At 38.1% G+C, this 25,172-nt stretch overlaps 1 protein-coding gene across 18 annotated transcripts in view; it reads left to right on the plus strand.

Annotated features, from left to right (window-relative positions):
- The window catches only part of SYNE1 (spectrin repeat containing nuclear envelope protein 1), a 290,137-nt gene extending 266,685 nt beyond the window's left edge, over nucleotides 1-23,452 (plus strand). For 10 of the 18 annotated variants that reach the window (XM_058021621.1, XM_058021620.1, XM_058021623.1 and 7 more), the window contains 14 exons: nucleotides 2,529-2,711; nucleotides 3,117-3,254; nucleotides 4,019-4,210; nucleotides 5,105-5,435; nucleotides 6,280-6,348; nucleotides 8,272-8,414; nucleotides 9,272-9,398; nucleotides 10,537-10,748; nucleotides 12,201-12,401; nucleotides 12,745-12,873; nucleotides 13,230-13,442; nucleotides 14,424-14,513; nucleotides 16,328-16,386; nucleotides 22,466-23,452. In XM_058021621.1, the coding sequence (XP_057877604.1) occupies nucleotides 2,529-2,711; nucleotides 3,117-3,254; nucleotides 4,019-4,210; nucleotides 5,105-5,435; nucleotides 6,280-6,348; nucleotides 8,272-8,414; nucleotides 9,272-9,398; nucleotides 10,537-10,748; nucleotides 12,201-12,401; nucleotides 12,745-12,873; nucleotides 13,230-13,442; nucleotides 14,424-14,513; nucleotides 16,328-16,386; nucleotides 22,466-22,706 (2,328 nt within the window). In that variant the 3' untranslated portion in view covers nucleotides 22,707-23,452. The remainder of the gene's footprint in view (nucleotides 1-2,528; nucleotides 2,712-3,116; nucleotides 3,255-4,018; nucleotides 4,211-5,104; nucleotides 5,436-6,279; nucleotides 6,349-8,271; nucleotides 8,415-9,271; nucleotides 9,399-10,536; nucleotides 10,749-12,200; nucleotides 12,402-12,744; nucleotides 12,874-13,229; nucleotides 13,443-14,423; nucleotides 14,514-16,327; nucleotides 16,387-22,465) is intronic. The other 8 variants (XM_058021626.1, XM_058021629.1, XM_058021627.1 and 5 more) reach the window with 4 other exon arrangements.
- Nucleotides 23,453-25,172: the final 1,720 nt, after the last annotated feature.

Here is a 25,172-nt window from a genome sequence, read left to right on the forward strand (position 1 = left end):
AGTCACAGAGGAAAATGTTTTGCTTGGATTCATATTTGCAAGGAGAGTGTCAAGATGGGAGAGAAGAATGAGAACAAATTATTTAGGCAATTCTGTAAACAATCAGACACTGTGAAGTATTTGCTTTGAAGAAGAAATGCAAATTTTAAACAATGTCCAAGTGCTGTTGATAGGTTTTGGTTTAACAGTTAAATCAAAAACATAAACTGTGAAATGCTGTGTTCTGTAATTGCCATTCACATTTATGAATGTACTGGCCAGGTTTTGGTTTCAGACAGACTTCATTAGGCCAGACTTTATTATGGCCAGGTAGATTGCCATAGTATAGAAACTTTTGCTTCCTGGACCCAAAGACTGCCTCAGAGCTCTTTCCCATTGTCCCTCTATGTGGTGATGAGGATTTAAATCTCTTATTAGTAAGTCTCTGTATGAGATGCTGTACCAGATTTTTATAGCTGAATTGACTTTGTCCAAAGTCTCTTTCACTGAACCTCAGCTGTTGTGGCGACCTTTCCTCTGCATCACACTTCTGCATTTTTTACTGTCTGTAGAGTGTCAGCAGGAACAAAAGAAAACAGTGTAGCCTCTCCAAAAGCCTCCTTTCCCCTGTAGTTTGGTTCTTTCTCTTTTTTCCTTCTTTTTTTTTTCTTTTTTTTTCTCCTGAGCACTTGATTTCTTTGCCTACCAAAGAGCAGGAAGTATTCAAATGGTATTCAAGTCCAGTGGCATTCAACAGCTTTACTGTGAATTCAGTATGAAGTCAGCCACTTAAAAATACTAACAGAAGCAGGTTTCTGCTTTAACTAGGCATTTTTTTCAAATTTTATTTTCTTCTTCGTATCGGCACTTTAAATAAAAAAACAACACATAACAAAAAGAACTCGTCAGACCATATAGGAACCTTTCAATTCTTGAGCAAAAAGGTCAGAGATAGCTCTCACTGACTTCACTGTACAAAACCAAACTTCTTCCTCTCCAGTAGTTTATGGAGAATTGGAAAGAGATAACAGGAAGGAATGCAACAGATGAATTCTTGTGTAGATGAGATGAAGAAATGGAAGGCAAATAAACAGCTGTTCTTTTGCTGGAGAAGGCTTGGTAACAGGTGAAACAGCAACTGCACACTTTTAGATTTCATGATCCTAGTAAATACAGTCAGAATTGTTCCTCTAATAGAGGAATACTTGTGCAATTTTAAATTAATTCAGTTCTACTGATTATTGCACCCTAGCTGCAAGTGCATTTGCTCCTTTTTGGTTGTCTCATACCCAATTTGATGGCCATTCAATGCAGAGAATAATTATATTGGGAGGACTCTGCACAATCTGATATTTTTTTCCAACTAGTTCCTTTACTTTGTTCTCTGGTATTAGAGCAGAAATGTGCTTATCTCATTATAGCTTTGAATGGTGCAATATGAAGTGTATATCTTTTTACGTAGAAAACTCAGGGTTGTAATTAAAATTTCTCTACAGAAGTATATAACCTATCCCAGTTCTATAGTTCTTATTAAAGGGAGTGTCTCATTTTGGAAAAGATTGACTGTTTTATTGCATTGTGAGGAATGTCAGACAGCAAGTTTGTAGAATTACAGTGGGATCCAAACCCTACTTGTATTCAAAAGAGAGCTGGTGTAATCTAGGTTTTTAGGTCTTCCTTTGGTTACTTTTCTATTTTGGTGATGTGACAAGATAAAAACAAGTAGAATTTTTGAAAAAAATACTCTGGTAGTGGTGATAGTAGTAGTAGTAATAGTATTATTAATTCAGTTACTTCTTTACAAGGTGCTTCCTCCAAGCTTCATGATTACTAGTCACAACATAAAAGCCATGGGCTAAGTCACCTGTGCACCTCAGCTGCGTCTCTGTGGCTCTTGTAACAGCAGAGTAAGCACCGAAAGTACATGCTGCAAACATTTGCCTAGACATAAGTTCACATGGATATGTGTGACATTTTCTTTTCTGTGAATATTTTAAGACAAAACTTACTTGCACAGCAGTATACTAAATATAAAAAATGTCTTGTTTAGTATCATGTTTCAGAATAAACAATTGCTCAAATCTCTTCAATGTTTGCATTTCAGCAAATTCAGTATGTGAAAAGAAATCCAATGAAGCCACAGGAATCTTGGATTTCTGTTCCATTTTTTTTAAAGAAGAGTTTCATGTTCATTGTTTGTACTTCTGTTCTCAAATACTGAAGCATATAATTTCACAGAAGGAGAAGCTGGTTTTCTTACACTGATTTTGCCTTTGTAATGGATATTCATGTTGCAATTTCTCATTCAGTGAATCATGTCAGTTTTATGAACTTTTTGGGGATTTTTGTTTTTTTGGTTTTGCTTTTCTTAATCAGAAGGCAGCATCTCTATAGGGTAGCCCTCAGGAGATGTCTCCAACTAGTGGAATTTATTGGCTTACATAAGTCAGAGTGCAGATGAAGGGTCAAAATAAGGCAAGAGATCTATATCTGTTTCCTGATTTCAGAAATTAAAATTCTGAAGATGTCTTTTGTTCATACTGCTTTAGGCATTCCAGAGACAAGTGCATGAAAGCCTGACTCAGCTGGAGCTGATCAATAAACAGTATCGGCGCCTGGCACGGGAGAACCGCACTGACTCCAACGGCAGCCTCAAGCAGATGGTTCATGAGGGGAACCAGAGATGGGACAATCTACAAAAGAGAGTTACCTCCATCCTACGCAGGCTAAAAGTATTCCATTTTTTAAGATTTCAATTTCACTACTCTAGTTATGAATCAAGGGTACTTCAGCAGCTTTCAGTTTAATGCATTTGCACAGTGGTTTTGAGGGAACTTCTACCTCTGGGACAGGAAGGAAGCTCATCAGTTCACTTAGTCCAAAGTTAACAAATAGACTATAGGCAAATGCTTGGTGACATCAAACACCACCTTCCTCACAGAAGATAACTTTCTTAGGTCAGCTAATTGCAGCTCTAGATGGTGTTACTTAAAAAGGAACCTAAGAAAGCATGTAAGAAATTAAGAAGGTGTACTGAGTTTAAACTGGGTTTGATGGGGATGAAAGTCTTTTCCCACTATTGCTGAGGGTTTTCATGTTTCTGGTCATTTCATGCCACTCAATTTTCCACTCTCCAGCATTTTATTGGCCAGCGGGAGGAGTTTGAAACAGCACGTGACAGCATCCTGGTATGGCTGACAGAGATGGACCTGCAGCTGACCAACATCGAGCATTTCTCAGAGTGTGATGTCCAAGCAAAGATAAAGCAACTTAAGGTAAAGAATGATAGCTACATCAAAAATGTAAAGAATGGATAGTTACAGAAGGAAGGATCAAAGAAGGGAGGGGAAAAAAAAAACAAAAACATGATAGTGAGAAAAGAATTTTAAGAAACATAATGCAGAAATGCAGCCTGATATGGTTCCTTTACTTGCAGGCCAAGACTTCAACCTCAGAAGTCATGAGTTATGTCAAATTCCAATATGTACTTTTCTGTCAAAATAGAAAATCTTTGATCTATGAAAATGTAAAAAGAAAAACCAGGGGTGAGAAAATACTTTCCTGCATCAAAATAGGAACTATTAATAAAAAATATTTATGTAAGGTCTCCATTATTGCCAATATATAATAATTACTACATTTCTCAACCATTTATGCATCAGAAAACTCCTTCTCTGGAGAGAACAAAACCAAATGTCACATTATCCAAAATTCCACTGTGCTAGGTTTAGCATCTCTGTTCATTCTAGACATTTGATCATTTGTATGGCTTGTTTAGAGACAAGATTTCTTTCCAAATTCAACAAGTAAGGAATGAGATGGTAAACCATGAAGTATCACTGGTTTTGGCTTGAAAGACTGTGGAACACTAAATTTAATTTAACTGCTCATTGTTGTTCATGATAAGAGTATTTGGCACAATCCCTGTTTGTTACCCACACTGTTCTTTCTATAGAACTCCTAATACTTGAATCTTTAATTACCCACATTGTTCTCATGCTGATTTTGTGGATAAAGCATGGGTATTTCTTTTACACAGGCTTTCCAGCAAGAAATTTCCCTGAACAACAGCAAAATTGAGCAGATAATTGTGCAAGGTGAGCAACTCATTGAGAAAAGTGAGCCGCTGGATGCAGCTGTGATTGAGGAAGAACTGGATGAGCTGCGTCGCTACTGCCAAGAGGTCTTCGGGCGTGTGGAGCGCTATCACAAGAAGCTTATCCGCCTTCCTGTGTGTATATTTACATATGTTTTTACTTGTTTGCTCCATTGCCAATTTACAAATGTGAAAATGAGGAAAGATGTTGAAATGAAACCTAAGTAACTTTCTGAATCTCCTGTGGTTAAATTTTGTGGCAACCCTGACCATCTGCCTCCTTTCCATTACATGCTATTTGTGTCCTGTTCAGAGAGCAAGCTGACAAGATCAGGAATTTCTGTAAATCATCATGAAAATGCATGCAAATTGGGGATTTATAAAACTTTATTCATGGGAGTAGTGCTGTGGTACTAATCATAAGAACATCTCCCTGCACTGTCACATAGTTTGACTGGCAGCTTAGTGAGTTGTTTTTTAAAAAAAACCACAATGATAAAATGATTTTTCTCATCATAAGACACAGAAATTCATCTCCAGAATTGAACACAAGCTCAAAAGTGGAAAAGGAAAACAAAAGGAGAAAGTGAAAGGAAAACAATTTTTGGTAGCTCAAGTCCTGCTGAATGAAAAGAACAAAATACAGGGGTTTGAAAATATGAAATAACACAGTGAGAGCAATACTCATGATAAAGATCACTTACTCTTTCTATGAATTGATTCCAGACGTTTTTCTAACCTAATATCTGCATTGAAGTAACATCAGTAAAAGTGTGGAGATATTTATCTTATGTGAGACTTTATGTGCCTCCAGTAATTAAAATGACCTGGCACTTCGATCTTCTTTGTTGTTTTGGTTTTTTAGTACACCTTAAAAATAATGAAGGGAAGGTGCTAAAGGAAATGTGCAAAATGCAAACCCCACCAGTGTGCCTGTCACCTAATGCTGCTTTATTTCACTGACCCAGGCTGACCATGCGGTGCCTCTGCACGTTCCATTGATCGCTTCTGTTTGCGTTATGCTTCTAGCTAACAGATGACGAGCACGACCTCTCAGACAGAGAGGTGGATCTGGATGAATCAGCAGATCTCTCTGACATACGCTGGCATGACAAATCTGCGGACAGCGTTCTCTCCCCGCACCCCTCTTCCAACCTTTCGCTGCCTCTTTCCCAGCCGCTGAGGAGCGAGCGATCGGGGCGAGATACCCCTGCGAGCGTGGACTCCATCCCCCTGGAGTGGGATCACGACTACGATCTCAGCAGGGACCTGGAGACTGCCGTTTCACGGGCGCTGCACTCAGAAGAAGATGGGGGACAAGAAAAAGACTTCTACCTGAGAGGAGCAGCTGGCATAGCAGGTATGGTGGCAGACTGGGTGCTCTCTTTTCTACGAGTGAAAAAAAGGCAAATGTTTTATGTGTGATTGTGTGGCCAGGATTCTCATGGAAAAATACTTTAAATAGCCCCTGATGACTTTAAATAGCGTTTCCTAAGTGATCTCAGTGGCCCTCTGGCCTTAGAGACAGTGATGGAGATTCCTGGATGACGACAGCCTTGGAAGATGGCATAGGCGTACATGATATGGCCGGGAATTGGCTGTGTATCTGTGTGTGAGGCCTGCCAGATGGGATATGTCATCTGTAACAGCCCTGCCTCCTAAGTTATTCTGTCTAGAAGAAACTATACTGGATATGGCAAAAAGTACAGAACAAACTAATGAAGAGATGCTGTGGAAGAGACCCACAGAGGAAATCATCAAGTGATTAAGTAAATCCTAACTCTGCCCTGATACAGGCAAGACTCCAGCAAATGAGTGTTTAGTCTGAGGTGGGATCTTGTGTCTTGTTCTCCAGTGAAGTTAGAAATCCTTTCTAAGTGTTTTTGCTTTGTGTAATAAATCTTAACAAGTGAGAGTGTCCAAATGGAGCTAGCTGTGGGATAAGACATACCAGTGTATTTTACTCTGATCTTGTGGCTGTCTTTTGCTTTCCAGGTCATTGCTCTGGGAATAGTCAGGTTTGCCTGGATCTTAAGAGATTTTATAGCAGCCTCCCTGTGTTTCAGTCTTCATCTTTTTCCTTCTCCAGAGAGAATGTTTGCTATTGGAACAATTTAATTAATCCATCCCATGAAAAGGACTCCTGCTGTAAGGAGACAGCCATTGCTGAGCCATCAATTCAGAGTGTGCTTTTATTTTTTCAGATGTAGAGATCCCTGAAACTCTTGAGGCCTATGTAGCACTCACAGAAAACGCCCTCAAAAATATCTCTGGTAGGCATCATAAAAGACTAAGCATAGCCAGATGCAAATACCATGGTGCACAAGTGTAACTTCTTTCTCTTCTCCTAGCATCTGCTATCTTTTCACAACTTACAAGATAATTATTTCTTACATGGCAGCATTGACATATTAACTTAAAAGTATCCTCCTGCTTTACTACTTTGCTTAAAGGTACCATTGGGGGCGTGGATGAAACAATGATGTCTGAGGTCTTAGCCCTCCCACGTTGGCTAACTGAACTGTACTGATCCTGATCTTATTTGTCTTATTTCTCTGGTGTCCATCAACTGGACTTAATAGTTACGTCTTAAGGCAGAAGGAAAAAGTATAGAACAATACCTAATTTTTCAGAGTTGCATTTTTTTTTTTAACACAGCCACATCTTGTATTATCATGCAGATATAAACTTTTAGGTTAGTTGTTGTTTCATGTGATCAAAATGTCAAGTTGAGGTACTGTCTTTATCTTAGTCTCACGTACTGGAAAATATTCCTTTCACATTGCACAAGATTAAACCTTCTTTCTCATTTTTTGATTACTCTCTTGGAGGAAAGAGATGCATTTGCAAATACTTTTTCTCATGATTTCACAGTTTTTCTCTTCTTAAATAATGACTTCATTGCTATAAGCAAACAATTAAAATCTTAGTGTCTGTGACACAAGCCTCAGGTTCACCATCCATTTCTATTTACTCCCCAAATCAGTGAAATAATGTTATTGATTAAGGGTATGAGTAATAGCAGTACTTATGGGAAAAGTGTGTTTAGTTTTCTGACCCGTGAATTTTTTTTTAAAGTAATGAGCAAAAAACAATGTTGAGCACTTTGTCCTGTCCATTTGGGGTGAGATGGTGCTATATATGAAAAAAGATTAATCATCCAAGAGGCTCAGTTTTCTGTAATTCGGTGAACAGAAGGCTCTCCCTCTCTATTCATGTTTCTTATTTTGTCTTTATGAATAAATTCAAACTGTCTTTGTAAACAGATGGAAATCAGGCTTAGTGATAGAATATGGATAAGAAGGATCTCATGGGGTCCTCTAGGCTGCAATCTGCTTCACATTAACATTGTCTGTAGCTAATTTATATCACAGAATTCAGCTGACCTCTACAAGGAAACAAGTTAGTCCTTCTTCAAAAACATTGATATTGATTCCCAATAGCTTGAATGAATAATTCCATCTTGCAGATATGTTAAGCATGATCTTTATCAAGTACATAATTGGAAAAATCCTATACATTTTGCTCCTTAGTATGGTTGCCCAAAGCAGTCATGGACTACCTGCTCCAGACCTCCAGGATATCCAGTCATCTATGGATTTTTGACAATATGATTATATCAGTATCACTTAGCATTTGTGAGGCCACTTTTAGTCTCTAAAATTGTATATAAATAGGATCCTTTCATGGAGATGCAAATTCTACTGCTTTTTAGTGGGGAGAAATAATACAAAGAGAAATGAAGCTACCAAATTTTTACATTGATTTAGATCATAAAAATGGAGATTTGGGTTACGGGGGTTAATTTGATGGTGCTTGTGAAAAGGGGAGCAAGCTGGTTCCCAAAATCAGTGAGGTTAGAGTATGCTTTGCTGGGAACTTTCTCTTTAAAAAAAGACAAGGCATTCAATATAGGGGAAAAGACACTTTAGAATAATTTGCAAGCCTACTTTAAACTGTGGACTCTTCTATAGTATTCTTATGGCAAGCTTGTTCATTGGTATAACTTTTGCTAACACTCTTTAATGTAACCAGTTATCACTTAGCTTTGACATTGTACCACTCATACTGCTGCTGCCACCTTTCTCCTTCACTGTCTAATCTAAACAGTATTCCTAATATCTGTTCTGCCTGGGCAAGGAAAAAAAATTTGGAAAATTTGGGATGACAGTCCCTGTTTTTTGGTATTGGTACAGGTGAACCGGGTGCCCTGGAAGCACACATCCGACAGCTGGACAAGGCCTTGGACACCAGTCGCTTCCAGATCCAGCAAACAGAAAACATCATCCGTAGCAAGACACCTACAGGACCAGAACTGGATTCCACTTACAAAGGATATGTGCGTGTGTTTTGGAGCCCCAGTCAGATATGCACCTCAAGCTTAGCTTAGCTCAGATATTGAGGGAAATGCAGCTGCTTCAGCAGAGCAATGAGCTGTAACTGCTTCTCAGGCTCACTTGTGTTCTTCCTACCCTTAACCACATGCTATTGGTGCTTATGCTATTAGCGTGTTTAAAATAGCATTAGAGGAAGAAATGCATTAGAGAAACATGACTCTAAGGAATTTATTTTCCTATTACATTTTTGCAGATGTCTAGAAGTACTTTCTCACACATGCTTTTATCTATCTAATGAAGATATCCTTGTTTGAAATTCCCCTGGTTTTAAAAGCATGTTTTATAGCTTCAGGCACAGTATTCATCTTGCTAATCAATTATAAGCATGCATCATATAAGCAGGGTTACATATATGGAATCCCTAATTAAAAAGCTTTTTCAGAGAGGTTTTCTGAAAGATAAATCTCTCTCTAAGCCACTCAAATAATTTTATTAAGGACAGAATTTAAAAATTATCTGCCTGCATGCATAGTAATATTTCCACATTAAAGTTAATTTTCTTTATCAATCTTCTAGTGTCTTTGCCATAGTGTCTTAAAATTAGAGAAGATGGCACCTAAGACATCTAGAACAATTTGGCATAATGGTGCTAAGTTATTATAACTTATGCTTTAGGCCTTTATTATCTACGTGTACTTTTTTTATAGTATCAGCACAGATTGTTAAAATAATAGATCTTTTTCTTCACACTTAAACTTACTTTTGGAAATTTCTGGAAGTTGTATTTTAGTTCTCACTGTCCATACAATTAGTCCTGTACAGTGCATATTGAAAAGGAATATTTTGTTTGTTAACACAGATGAAACTGCTAGGTGAATGCAGTGGAAGCATAGACTCGGTAAGAAGGCTTGGATATAAACTGAAGGAGGAAGAAGAAAAATTTTCAGGTCTCATTAACATGAACAGTACTGAAACACAAACAGCTGGTAAGTAACATGTAGTTCATTTGATGAGCAGTAATTATGGAAAGCAGCACACATGCAAAGCTTTCCTGAATAAAGACTTGGTATTATTTACTGGCATATATATTTACATGACTGACTGTTACCATGTTCTGTTTAACATTTTTAATTAGGAATAGGAAGGAATAGGAAGTATTCTTTGTGTATGCTGTATGAAGAGTTTAGGCATACAAGTCCATTTTAAGAACCCCTTCATATCATGAAGCACAACCCTAAGCCTTTCAGGAGGTCCCTGTGGATGCAATGGGTTTTTTTTTTTTAAGATTTCTCATGAAAAAGGTTGCTTATATTGCTGTACAAAACACCTTGGCCAGCATTTGTTTCTTCTAATATTAGCTTTCACCTCTCAGATTACCTGCCTAGAGTAAAGAAACTTATTTTCACCTGATACAAGTAATCACAGGGCTAATTTTAAGCATCAGCTGTAGAAAAAGAGGCAGCATGGATTGTGAAAGCATGGATTCCCAGAGACTATAAAGGCATCATCCTCATTCTTAGCTTGACAAGATATGCTACCCATATAGTCTCTCTTATTTTTTTGTGGATTTTTATTTGTAAATTTAGCCTTAGCTAATGCCTTAGCATTTCAAGATAACTAGCAAGAAGAAATAGTCCCTTATTTATTTCTTTCTAGTGCAAGTGTTTATCCAATGCATCAGCAGTAGCTAAGGCAAATGTAGTAAAATGTGACCATTAAACAGTGATCAGCACAAGTACCAATGAAAATAATAAATACCTGGTTAGTTAGATGTATTAATATTTCTTGTCTGGTTTGCACTTGTCTGGTAATTTAAGATGTCTTTTTTGCCAGCATAACCTGTTTTAGAGACCTGCATGTATCATCTTAATTCTGCTCACAGAAGTCTGACGTTAGAAAGCAATAAAATTACCTGTTGACTGGAATCATCCAGGTTCTTCGTTCTTTCCCTCCAACATCACTTTCTTCAATCTAACTTTATTTTTAAAGTGGTTAGTGTTTGAGGCTTAGGCTTTTTACAGAGCATCTTTTTGTTTTGAACAGTATTTGGTTTATGCAATTGTGTGTGTTGTGAAGCTAGTGAGTTTTTCTGGCTGTTGTTGAATTTGGTGTTTGTAATTCCAGGTGTAATTGAAAGATGGGAATTAATCCAGGCTCAGGCTCTAAGCAAGGAGCTGAGGATGAAGCAGAACCTTCAGCAATGGCAGCAGTTCAACTCTGACCTTAACAGCATCTGGGCTTGGTTGGGAGAAACTGAAGAGGAACTGGAGAAGCTCCACCGCCTTGATCTCAGCACTGACATACAAACTATTGAGCTCAGGATTAAAAAACTGAAAGTGAGTTTTATTTCTCTGTTCCATAAGTTACCTTCTAAAACTGAGTGCAACAGGAATGTTGAAGAGGTTGCTAATAATTGGAGCTGATTTTCTCCACATAGTGGGCTGCTGCAGGTAAAGTAACTGGCAAAGTAATTTTCTGAATCACCTTTTGGAAGGAAAATGTACCACTATCCAAATGAAGTTTTGGAATAGTAGTTCTGCAGCAATTCTGTAATCTCAGAATGTCCAGATAACTCCTGATGTCACCCAAATTGATGAAATTTTTAAAAAGTGCCAAGTTAGATCACTTCTCTTCTACTCAAATTGGTAACAAAATAGCTGGTTCAAAAGAAATGCCTCACTGAGACATTACTACTTTGTGTGGAGGAATGAGAAGGAGTCCAAAGGTGTTGTAACCTACCCCGTGTCACCAGTGCAACATAGGAAAAATCTGATGCCGCTGTGCAACATTCCTTTTCTTCTTCTGTCATCTCAGGAGCATCAAAATCTGAGTGCTATTTCCATCTCTCTTGTGTATTTCACAGCTATAAAGACCTGCAGATGTGGTGGTCCACAACTTCACATTCAGTTACTAGTTTCTTACAAGCATGGGCACGAAAATATGTGACCCAATGTCAAAATGCACTGTGCCTCATGCCAGGGGTGAGGTGAACAAATAGCAAAGGCTGTTTCCGGCAGTGATCCATGGGAAGCATGTCAATGCTCATCTTCACTGTAATCCAAATATAGCTGCCATAAGTACTGCAGAGGTTACTGTGACATCGTGCTTTTAAGTAAATGCTGTAAAGTAGGTGGAAAACGGGGCATTTCATAAGAATCCTGTTCTTATCTCACCGTCTCTTTGAAAGCCCATTAGTACCCTCCAAACCAGTGGAGGTGGGTTTCTTTTGTGGCTTCCAGTGTAAACAAATCAGAGTTTTTATACAAGTTGTGCTTCTATAAATTTAAGATCTTTATACTCTTTGTATGTTTTTGCTTCTCTCAGTAAAAGCTTTTATTTTAAAATACTGATGACAGCAGATTCCACTTGAAAATATGTTGGTTTTCATGTTTATCAGCAAAAATGAAAAGTGAGGGCAAAAGTTTTATTGTGAGCTAAAATACAGTTGTGCTACATGTTTAAATTTTGTTGGACCTACTCTGTCTTTAAAATATCTGAAACATGAGCCAGATCTTTAAAGTTAAACTCTGACTTCAGGCTTTTAAGACTTTACAAGTTTAATTGGCTTGCTCTTGTTTATGCTTGCAGTAAAGTTTTAGTAGATGTTAAAGAGTGAACATTTGCAGAGTCACAGAGTGAGCCCAGAAGCATTATATCCAGAGTAAAGGCACAGTATGGTGCCTTTCTGCAGCTGCTGGTGGCAAAGCACTGCAGTCTTGTGGTGCGTTCTCTGCTTTATGTTTCTGAAAGTCACGATTTACCAATTTCTGTTCTGTCTTACCATCAAGGAGCTGCAGAAGGCAATTGATAACCGCAAGGCAATCATCTTGTCCATCAATCTGTGCAGCTCAGAGTTCACTCAGTCTGACAGCGAGGAGAGCAAGAAGCTCCAGGAGCGCCTGTCCCAGATGAACGTGCGCTGGGAGCACGTGTGCAGCATGATCGAAGACTGGCGCAGCTCCTTGCAGGATGCATTAATACAGTGCCAGGTCTGTACTGTGCCTATTTCAGATTGACAGCAGCCCATATACTGAAAATACAGACCATTTAGTTACCTGTTGTGCTCATGATCCATATGAAACTTACCCGTTAAAGCCATACAGTTTTGGCGTATGTTTTTCTCAAGGATACACCTGTGCTACCTAAAACATGTATTTACAGCCCAATACTTACAAAATTTGTCATCTCTGGAATAGTATTCTCATATTCTGTTGTATACTTCTTGGAAATTATTTTATTTAGCTAGTAGAATGTATCAGAGGATAAATTAAAAACCTGAGTTTGACTAGAATATTCTGCTACCCTGTTAAAACCATGATTCATCATTTGTAGGATTTTCACGAACTGAGCCATGGTTTGCTGCTTTGGTTGGAGAATATTGACAGAAGGAAAAATGAGATTGTGCCCATCAATACAAATCTGGACTCAGAAATACTGCAGGATCATCACAGACTTCTGATGGTAGGACTATAATCACCCTTTTCTCTTCCAAAACACATCACCAGAAAAACATCTAATCAGATTTCTCTTTCTCACGAGGGTTAGCACTGTACATTGTGTGCTAACACAAAGCCATGGGACCAGCATCAGTGGCTGGCTTTGCCTTGGTAGGGAACACCACTCACTTTACTTAGTAGCACATGTGATTTTAAATCTCAGGCAACTACTAGACTGCTGTATATCCTCCTGTCAGATTAGAAATTTATTGCTTCTCTTCTTTTTTTTCCTTGTCTTTAATTTAAAATGTTGAGTTTTTTGAGTTCTGCTTTTTTTTTTTGACTGCTATTAAAAAAATTTGATGCTTGCCTTGGCAACAGCAAATCAGACGTGAGCTGCTGGAGTCTCAGTTGAAGGTGGCATCACTGCAAGATATGTCTTGCCAATTGCTAGTCAATGCTGAAGGCAAGGATTGTCTTGAAGCCAAAGAAAAGGTACATGTCATTGGAAACAGACTGAAGCTGCTCTTGAAAGAGGTTACACGTCATATTAAAGACCTAGAGAAAATTCTAGACATTTCAAGCAGTCAGCTGGTAAGTCATGTCTTTTTATTCCTTTCTGTTCACTGAGCGTGTTTCCTGCTGTTCTGACTGCCTTTGTCTGATCATTGCTGTTGGCTGCTCTGTTTCTGTGGTTTGCAGTGCTTATCAAGATGGAACGTGTAATCTTGAATATCATAAAGTAATCTGAAACTTCATATTGTAAATATCTCTTCTGATATGGGAGGGGGGGTAAATTCAGTATTTTTTTCTATTTGATCTAGCAATTACTGAACTTCTTGGTTTGTTTACCCTACTATTACTGAATCAGTCAACTGGCAAAGTATATGAGATAATTATTCCAGTAGCACTACTGAAAATTATAATATGTCAGTTGTCACTGGAAAGGAAGTAAATGCACACTCTGTCAAAGAGAAAAAAAAAGCATAAAATAAATTCTCTAATAGGGTAAAGAGTCCCTCATATGTGCCTTTTAAGCTGTGAGCTATAGTCCAAATCTTTTCAAGTTGTCGTGTACCTCAGGTATTTGAGAGGAACTTACACACGTGTCTTTGCCAGCAGTGACAGATGCAGAGTAAAGATTTCAAGGCTCTCCTTTAGTTTACTTTTTTAAAAGGACTTGGATTAGCAGAGTGCTTAAAGCACAAGAACTCAGCTCTTCCCTCCTTTTAGTGGATTTCTACCTGTTTAATTAAAATCTTGGTAATACCAAACTTTTCTTGTACTTCACAGCCAATGAAGAACAACTGTTTTTTCCCCTGTATTGACTTTGGTGGAAAATGTGTCACCTAAGCAAAGGAAGTTTTAACTATTGTTTGCTTTTCTTCTCCTTTAGGGCTGACAGAGAAAACATGTAATGCCTTAGTCTTTTTAAATTTGGTGACAAAATGTAACTGCTTTATTTTATTTGGCTTGGAAATAACTCTGCTGGAGTTTCACTCGGTAATTTTTCTAGTTTGCTTACCTGTATGGCTAGTTGCTGTATTTCTGAGCTCCATTCCTTCTGAACTTTAGGAATTGTCCTCATGGTCTTCTGATGAATTAGACACATCAGGCTCAGTGAGTCCTGTATCTGGAAGAAGCACTCCAAGCAGACAGAGAACGGTAATTTCGTGTAATTTATTTTCTTCCGCCTCTTGGGTGGGAACTATAGATATCTACAGCAGTTCTAGCCAGCTGGAAATCACCCCTTCCCACTTGTTAGGAAAGGAAATGGCATAAACCAAAAGGAAAACACAGCTGCTTTCCCCAACCCTGCTGCATATCCCATCCTGCATGAAATCAGAAGTGGTAAATACTATCTGAAACCAGGGCTGTCAGTGTGGTTGGTTTACCATGGTATGGCATGTCGTGTCTCTTGTATTTTGCTCTAGTGATGGCAGCACCCCAAAGTCTGGTCTTGTCTGGTATAATCAGTCCTCCATTTCTGTTTGGCCTTCTCTTCAGAGCTGCTTCATCAAGAATCTCAATAAGTTCTTTTGTCATTTCTGATGCAGGTTGCAGATGGTCTTATTGAGACTTTGGATGAATGGCTGAGTAGAGCTGAAGGGCACAAAAACATTATTCAAACCAGCTAGCTGTGCAGGACCTAATCAATGGCTACAGTGGCAACTCTGGAGTTGTCCATTTACATCGCTGGCACAAAATTCAAGAAATATAGCAATACATGCCTAATACTTAACACTTCCATACTCTGAGCCCAAATTGGAACTGCAATTATTTTGTCTTTTTCTGCAATTCTATTGGTTGATTAATTTGCTTTTTTCCTTAGTTCTTAAGACAATCAGACTGGTTTTGTTTTGTTTTGTTTTGTTTTTCCATTTGCACTTTTTTGTAAAGCCTCTGAGTTCTGTCTTGATAAATCTATGGCTCTTGAAATTCATTTATTTTTTTAATTTTTGTTTACATTCACTAGTTTCCTTTTAGATGCTAGTATGAGAATGTAAAGGAATACTGGCTTTTCCAAAGGAGAAAGATTATAAACCTTAACATTTTATTTCAGAGGTCAATGCTTTTGTCTTTTAAATTTAAACCTAAATAGTTTCTAATAACTCTAATATCACAGGTGTAACTGAAGGTTGCCTGACCATTACAGGAAATGAAGAAGTATTTTACCATAAATCTATGTTTAGAGAGCATCATACGTTTCATCTTAATATTTTAATACTGATTTGTCTGTCTCTTAATTTGTTACTGTTCATATAGTTACTACTCTTTTTTTTCCTCCATAATTCATAGCTAATTTGTATGATTCCTTGGGTCTAGTTTTCAAACTTCTGGGTTCTGCACCCACACAATTTTGAAGACTAAAGTGATATTAAAGTGTTCAGAATTTCAGTGCCAAATATGCTGATGCTAAATAAATAAATACTAATACAAAAGAAATGTAATCAGAATTATACACATCTAACTGCATTAAATAATCCAGCAAATAGCTGTGAGTGCAAGAATGCCCCTACCATTATTTGGCCTTCAAAATCGTGGGGTGTAGGAGAGGCAAAACTTGCCAAAGGAGGGTCTTCAACCTTTCTTCCTTGGGAATTTAAATTTTTCTGCATGTGCATTTTTAAATCTATATATTTTTCCATATTCAATTTAATAAGATAACATCTATTTCATATAGCCTATTATTTGAACAAATTTATAGAGATTTTATGTAAAACCTAGAGCTACTGTTCATAAAAATAATGTCTAAACTGTTATTATTGATTTCACTATGTATGTTCCAATAATTTTCATAACCAGCCAGGTGCAAAGAAAAGCCAGTTTCCTTGTTCATGGGTATTGGTCACTTCATTTGATTTATTTTTTTTTTATGTTTCCTTTGCTGCACTTTTTATTTAGTTTCATCAGTAGCTTGTCTTTATTTGCCTGGACTGAACATTCTTCTTTCTTTACCCCCTGTTCATTGCAAACAGCCACGGGGCAAATGTAGTCTCTCACAGCCTGGACCCTCTGTCAGCAGTCCACATAGCAGGTACCTTATTCTCCTGGTTTCCGCACTCTGTTCTAGAACGCCAAGAGGATGATAGAAATTGGCCGTGGTTCCTCTCAGTCCCACTGACTCCATCAGGGGTCAGGACTTACACAAGTGGTAACTTCCCTTTTGTTAATCATTCAGCAAAAGGGACTTTCAATTACTTCAGATTCTGTGTTAAATAGAGATACAGGCTAATCCTTGGACAGCTGCAGCTTTTGCTTCACAGAAATCCCATGTAACCAACATTTATTTTTCATATGCCTAATCAGAGTGAGTCTGTGTTTACACTTATGATGTTTAATGATTATTTTATTTTGATGTGATTTAAGAGGAGTGCTAGTAAGTTCATGGAAAACACTTTCTATCATCCTCTTTACCTCTAGATATTAAATTAAGGCAGGTATTAGGCCAGTATCATATTCTCGAATTCACAAAACCCACAGATCTGGATGAGACATACTAACATCCTTTTCTTTATTTATTTATTTCTTTTTTTCTTCCTTTTTTTTTTTTTTTCCTGAAACGTTTTGTTCAGTTTGTGGGTTTTCAATACTTTAGACTCAAAACTAAAAGTCAGAATCTGAGAGTACTGAGACTCGGGATCACTTTCTTTCCCCTCCTCAGACGAACTGCAGTCTAACATGCTAACACTGCCATGGCTCACCCAGTGCTCGCCCCCCTGCATTGCTCCGGGAGCAGCACTGCCCCATCTCTGTCTGACCAGTAGAGAGCAGGCGTGCAGCTACAGCTTCTTGCTTTCCACGGTGTCTCCAGCAACCTGTCATCTCTGCAGCTAACAGTGCTTCTGCATTCTTGTTGTCAGTGTGATGTGTGTACCTTCGCTCTTTCACTGATGAGTTTACTAGCCGCAACAATTATGAAGTTAAAAAAAAACTAAAGTTAAAAAAGCAAAGGAGCAAGACAACGTGTGCAAAGGGGACATCTTTTGCTATTTCAGTGTCTTGCACACTACTAAAATAATCAAAAAGTGTGATTAAGGTCTATTTGTTCTTATTAAATCTAATATTAAATCTCATTTAACCTAAATCTCATTTATTCTCTGCATATCAAAAATTAACTGATTTGTTTGTAAAATAGTTCCTGTTAGAGTCAAAGATTTTATGTTGGAAAGAAGAAAGCACAAAATTAAGTAATTTTTTTTTAAATAACTCCTGTTAGAGTCAAACAAAGAAGTGAACAGTAGATTTAATACAGTGATTAAGCTACAATCAAGCAGACAAAAAAATACCTTAGAGCATTATTTTTTTCATGAGCAAAATTAAGATTTTATTCTCATTATAAAGGAAGTAAAGAGCAAAACTATATACCATGTAGATATTTAAATAAACACTTCTTTTAAAAAGTTTGCTTTGCATGTGTAGTTAGGAACTGTGAGTAGAGTGGCATAGTTGTAAAACCATATAACAAATAGAACAAGTATTTTTTACTGCTTCCACACTCACTAAGAAGCTGCCTATTTTTAAGGATTTTTTCCTTTGAAACAAGAGGAAACCAGATGGAAAATAGGGGATGTATGTAAACTCCATCGTTCTGTCTGATGGAGAAGGAGAACTAACTTTTCAGCTCCAGTCTGCTATGAAGCTTGGCGTTTTGTTTCTCATAGGGAGTAAAAAAAGGGAGGAGAGGGACTTTACTCTGCAGCCACTAACAGCAAGGAGGAGGGGCGATGCCTTTGACAGATCAGCACGCTTGCACTAGCACCATTGTACTCAAGGAACACATTTGTGTGCGCTTTTCCACTCTCCTGTGTAGTCAAACCACTTCTGCCAGCCTTCTGAGGTTTCTGGTTGTAGGTGCGAGCCCCTGGCTCGAAGAGCAGCTAGCAATGTTTGGCAGCTTGGGGATCAACCCCTGCTCTAGCAGTGGCATTGCTGTGGCACCTTTCAGATCAAGGCTTTCCAGCACTGTTTATTAACACATCTTGCAGCAGCACAACACAATGTTCAATTTGTCATTCAGACAAGCATGGAATACGAATGAGTCACTGCTGAATAGGAAACTTAATCAAATGCGCAAGCCAGACAGGTTGCGGTTGATGTATAATGCGGTTTTAACTGATAATGCGGTACAAGCTGTCACTGTGTTCTTTAATATTTTGACATGCCTCTGATCAGAGTACTTTGTGTTTGATCTTGCACTGGATCAGCAAACCCTGTTAGGGTTTAGTATAAAGGAGAAATAAAGTCAATCCTAAAAGGTTTATCACACAAGAAGTTGTGAAGGAAATTTCATCTAAAAAATTAGAGGGGCCATGCTTTGTGTATAGTAAGTGTCATATCACTTTGCCTTCTGTATTATCACCACAAAAAGATGGACAAATATAGTGCACATGCAGGATTAAGCTAGACATTACATTGTGGATTTAACTGGAGTCTCATCCAAGCTGTATTAGTAATTGTGTGCTAGGTGAGAAAGAAAATCCAAAAAGCAAGTCCTCTTTCTTCAAGTTTAAGAGAGCTGTCATAAGTGCACGTGTGGATCTTTGCCTGCAAATTTTTTTGAAAAGATTAAAGTAGTGGTTCAGTTGGCTCAGGGGTCTTTACATTGTCTCTCTTGAGCAGCTCTATTCAGGTCTTGGTGCCATAGTGCCAAACTCCATTTCCTGCTCTCCCCAAGCCTCCCCAAGTGACTAGTGGATCTTCAAAGGTCACTTGCTGTTCCTGGAGCAGACCAAACCACATCATTCTTTGTGCCTTTGCCCACAAAATTATAAACTCATGGCTACACAGTAGCTCAAACACAAGGTTTGGGTTTGGCTTGCCATGATTCTTTTCCCAGTTATCTCCCTCACTCTCACTTAGGGCTTGTTACTTAAATATCATATACAACTGCTGTTTCTTAAACTTATTAGATTCACTCACTTTTGTTCTGTGCAAGAAGCCAATCCTGTCTGGTATTTGCAAAGACCTTCAGCATCTGTCATCATAGAGATGAAATTTACTGTTCTTATATTTTGTGCAGTAGTCTTTTAATAAAGATATTAAATTAAGGGCCATTCTTGATTAACTGCAGTAAATAGCATCCAACTAGGCCAGCAGTGCTTCTTTCAATGTAAGCCTGTTTTCCACATTCCATTAGTCACTTAGCAGTAAATTAGCTTTATTTATTTCTATCAGCTTCACTTGAATGGTAAATTCCTTTTTGATAGCTTTCAGATGCTTACTGCAATACAGATTGGTTACATCAACCATATTTTCCTTGGGGGAAAAAAGTAGCAATCATCTTTACAAAAAGGTTCCCCTCTGAGCTGAAATTAAAGTTCGCTTTGACCGTCCTATGTATAGCCTGGTAAATTAGCTTCTCCCCTCTTGAAATGCTTAGAGAAGAGTTCCAATATCACTGACATTACAAACTCTCAAAGTAAGGGTAACTGTTGCTTGCACTTAGATTAATATATAAAATTTCTTGACATGAGGAAGCTCACTGTTGGTCCGGATTGCAGCTGTGCTTCCCTCTTTCATCTGCTAAATAGGAATTGTGTACTGGAGTGAGTAGCAGATGGCCTTACCTCTTTGCCTCCTCACAGTGTGACAAATGGTGGAGCAATCAGAAGAGACAGCTAAAGAGACAAGCTCAAGAACAGAAATTAGATTTTTCTCCAAAGTGGAGCACAGTACTTCAGCTTTCCTTTCTCCTGCCAGGGTAAATAGGTGTTCTGTCCTTAAAACTAGTGAGCTTTTTTTATTAACAATGTATAATTTTAACCATCTCTCCTTACCAAATCTATTAAACATTCTAAGATGGCCCATTCAGTATTTCAGCCAATTATGTAGATTGCAGAGGTGGGCCTGCCATAAACACAAGCAGTACAGCACTCAAACTTTTTATAACTCCCCCTCTGAAGATGTTTTTGTAACATGACATTATTTGCTTTTTGAATTGTTTCCATGCAGTATTATTCTTCAATACCCAACTTCACTGCAGAAAATGTGGTTTGCTGTGAATTGTTGTAGGTTTTGAAAGTTTGTGTTCCTTTTGAGATCAGCCATGCAAGCTTACATTATGATTCTTTTTTGTAAAACACAAAGCAAGAAGTGCTGGATCATGCTACTAAAGGCATAAGAAAAAGAAAAGAAAAACCAGAAAGAAAAACTTTGCTACCTTTTGATTCAGATGTTTGGAAATTCCCCTTCTGACACCCAGTGATGCCCCAGAGTAATTTTGGAGCAATGAAGAAAATGACACTTTGCTCATTAACACCAGTTAGCAGCAGCAGAAATGTGGTCACTTTTTGATTTGGATTAACAATTTTTATACAATGAGAGCCTTGTAAATAGGTAGGCTGTGCAATCAAATGCTTGGAAAGTAATTAAGCACTCCTTGTTCCCTTTGTTCCTGCCTCAGTCCATTAACTTCCTGTCTTGGTATTCTCAGACAGTAGAAGTCCTGATCTAACTGAGCTTTTGTATGGAATCTCTGGTGCTGTTTAATGTGCCATGTCCTTTCAATATCTTTTTTATAATACGTGATCCCTTGTTATGCGATAAGCAGCTTTCCATCTGCACTACAATACTATGGATTCAGACAGCACAAGATCTGATGTTTTGATCATCACTGCTTCCTGGAATATTTAGTTCAAGCTAATGATTTAGCATATCTGCTAAATTAGTGTTTATGTATCTGTTGGCCACCTGAACTTTAGAATTTGCCTGGCTTTCTTGAAGTCCTCATAGTGGGGTGCTATATATATATATATATATATATATATATATATATATATATATATATATATATATATATATATATAAACAAGAAAATAAAATACTCTCAAGCACAAAAATAACTATTTTCTGAACATGTGCAAAGGGAACCCTTGCTAAGCCTGGCATTGTTTTGAAGATGATATTTTTATTTTTGGATGCTTCCCCCCACAGAGTCAGATTTATCAGGGAGACAGGATCAAAAGAGCAAGGGGAAGCCAAAGAAACACTAAGGAAACATCACCCCATACTTACTTTACTGGGGAGCATTTGACCACAGCCAATAAGCCTGATTTCTCACATCTCTTTATGAGACTTTTTATCTCTTAAACTTTAGGAAATGATAGATTTTCTGAAGCCTCATGATCATAGCAACCATGCAATGTACTATAGCAACATATCTGAGACAAAATTCATGCTCTAATGTCCTAATAGCAGAGTTCTTGAAGCAAGGTACTTGAAGGCTCTGAGTTCTTCCATTTTTGGCTTGTGCTGAAGGACAGTATTTTCCCATGCCATTTAATTAGCACACTGAGACCATCAGATTTAATCTTTCCTAGTCACTCTTTTCAACTCTTGTCAATTTCAGTCAAAAAGAAAAATGTGAAATTTATGTCTTTATCTTTCATTAAATAATAGAAGGCATTTTTGAAGTGTTCCTTTGGAAATATTTGTGTTAGATCTCTACTGCCGCATAGACGTATTTAGGTATGTGCCACTTCAAGTCAGATCCATCAACATAAGGGAGAAAATCACTTGGAAGGTGATGATGTCTAGTCAGTTGAGCAGATAGATTTTAACTGCTGATTCTGTGCAAGATGCAAAACACAATGTGCTTTGTAGAAAATAAGTCCCCATTATCTGCATACTGGTGTATTGATTGACAGAAAATTATGTAACTGAATATCAATGCATTATACCCTCATGGATACTTTGTACATAAACAAATGTAGAAACTTCTGCAAATTAAATGCAACTGGCCATTTTAAACAAGAAGGCCCACCTTTTAGACAGCAGCATGCATTGAACAAATGTGGCAGGTATGGCCCACCTTTTATTTTCCCCATTTGCTATATGTCCTTTAAGTGGAGAATCTTCCCCAAAAATTATAAAGGGGCTGTGGGGTCACAAAGACCCTTCTGTTGTGATCATTTGGTGTTTTCCTACCCAATCTAGAAATCTGAGGTCTCTTAAAATTTTAGGGAAATAGCATGTTCACTGAGAAATACCTCTGCAGTTGTCAATCCAAGTCTGTGCAAATTGTAAATCAGCCTTCAGGGGAGGTTGAGGGCCCAAGGGCAACCTCTGCTGCAGTAATGTTTTAGTGTATTCAACTGCCCATCTTCTTTCCTCAGGTCCACAAGAGGTGGCTCAGGTTCCTCCCCTTCTGAGGCTGGGCCAGCGTGGCGGTGCCCATCCTTCTTCCTCAGAGTCCTCAGAGCTGCTCTGCCACTTCAGCTGCTCCTGCTGCTTCTGATCGGGCTGGCATGCCTGGTGCCCATGACCGAGGAAGATTACAGCTGTGCTATGGCAAACAACTTTGCCCGCTCTTTCCACCCCATGCTGAAATACATGAATGGTCCTCCTCCATTGTGAAGGAGACCTGTGGGACAGCGGGAGCCCTTGCTGGAGTGCTGGCTGGGAGCAAGATGGTTTGAAAGGGTAACAGCGTTCAGCGTGGCAGCTTTACCTGTCTGCTGTTGTCACTACTGTGCCCGAATCTTTCTGTGCTGGCACTCGGCTCCAAGCACATCAGTGTATCAGTATCAAAGTGCACAACATATTACCTGAGTAGCATCATTTCAATACTTGCATCCTGGGTACTAAGGAGGATGCAGTGTATGTGAGGGAAGCCTCTTCTGTACAGCTTTTGGGATCTTTTAGCCACTTTATATCCAGGTCATTGCCCTGTACTATGCATAGCCAAGGACTTGATACTGTAGATCCTTTCCTGTGTGCTGCTCCAAACAACCCATTAGCCAGTCTTTGTTAAATACCCTCTCAGTATCTACAGTATACAAAATAACCAATGCTTAAGGAATTTTAGAGCATTTGTAACATACAATTTTAAAGAATCTTGTATGGCAATGTATTATTCCCTGTGGTTTCTGTTTCAGGCATGGTATTCTAACTTTTGCTTTGGATGCACAAGGTGTAAATCTGAGAAGCACTTTTTTAAGGTTTAAAAAAAATGGATGTAATAAATAAGATTGCAGAAGTTTTTATGAGGAAAAAATGTTGAATGTCAAGTTGAAAAACAACATATTTATGTATGTACAGTTTGCTAAGCCAAGTTTTGTTTGTATTGATTTCTTTGCATTTATTATAGATACCATAAAATATTTTGTCTACGTGCTTTTTAATGACAACTATGGAAACCTCTAAGTTTAGAATGAGATATGTATGGTATAAAAAAAAATAGAAGACATCCATATGCACTTCAAAAAAGAATTTAAAAATTCTGTAACAAATTAATGGCATTAGGTATATGTTTGAATGACAAGATCTGGAAAATGACAGCTGGCAAAATACATGGGAAAGTATCACATTAGAAGTTGTGCTGATATTGAAAGCAGTACATGTTTTAGATTAATGACTCATCACTTCAGGTTTTTCTTTTTTTCAAGCTGCTTCTTTAAGTTCCCTCTCACCTGTATGGGGTGTTTTCCATCTGTATTTCTGTGTATGCCCTCAACCTTTGACAATGTGCAACCTTTGACAATTGGAGTTGTGCCAATCCACACTGAAAGAGATTTTTTCCTGTGGGTATACTGGAAACTTGATATTCTGATATTCCTTATATTCTCCATAGCAGCTCAATACCAAGATAGATTTTTACATTTTAACCATCATTATTTTAGTGGAATAGGCCCAAAACATAAGTGTAAATAGAAGAATAAGAGAACAAATTGAAAACTCATTAACTCCCCAGAACTATTGCAAAAACTTGCAGTCTACTCAATAGCATTCTGCCCAGCTTATCAGTCAGAACTCGACTTTGAAAGAGCAGGATTCTTCTCAATTATGAAAAAAAATACAGAGCATGACTCTAAGTTACTGCTCTTTAATAAGTTGGGGGAATTTGGAGCCATGACACGCACAATGTGAATTTTTCTTCTGAGTAAGTGGTCCTGCTTAGAATATATTGGCTTGCATGACAGAAATTACAAGGCCAGAAAAAAATTACAAGCACATTAATTGCTGTTATGTAAAATTACTTTTTGGCATGTCATCCTTTGAGCTGTTATGAGTAGGTGGTCAGAGGTAGGGAACCACAAGCTGAATTCCAGCATTTGGAAGAGCCAAACAATGCTTCCTTTCCACATAAGTGTAACATTAACATTTTTGTGTAAAGGATTTTGTATGCTTACAAAATATTTTCAATGTCCAAGACACAAGTCTGGACTGACACAAGTATGTGTTCTTTTCAAGGCTGAGTTTCCTTCATTGCTATTCAGAAGTAATGCTAGTCTAGATTAATATTCATAATCACTCAGTAGACATAGGTAAAGAACACACATTTGGGCTACAAGGAAGAGCACATGTGATTTTGCAGAATTGGATCTTGACCCTAAAAACTGACACAAAGAAGGCAAAATTTAAATAAGTGGCCAGGCTCTCCTCAAGTTCCATCCCAAGTGCACCAGTCACTCAGAAGTCTACCTTGAGTTTCAAATCCCCATGAGGTATCAGTATATGCATTTATCACCACAGCATGGACCAGGTTAAAGGGGGCAGCTGTAGGGGAACAAAACACACCCAGAAAGGTATCAAGCTTTGCAGCCAGTGGCACTAGCCAGCTTGGCAGCCTGGGCATCCTTCTCGTCCTGATAATGGGATGCTAAAGCTCTCTAAGTATGGTGCACAAGTTAGAATCCGAGATGCCCTGTCTCTGTGATAAGCCTGCAACCCAACAACTCTCCTCTTTCTGAAGCATCACCTACTTGGGCTCTATAAACACAAGGGCTGATTTCTGGTGATGCACCTCGAGCCTCACCTGCAAGGCATGAGGAAAGGGAGAGCTGCTGAACTCTGGATCCATATTGACATTGTGTCTTCAAG

This window comes from Melospiza georgiana, chromosome 3 (assembly GCF_028018845.1).
Source record: "Melospiza georgiana isolate bMelGeo1 chromosome 3, bMelGeo1.pri, whole genome shotgun sequence".
NCBI lineage: Eukaryota > Metazoa > Chordata > Aves > Passeriformes > Passerellidae > Melospiza > Melospiza georgiana.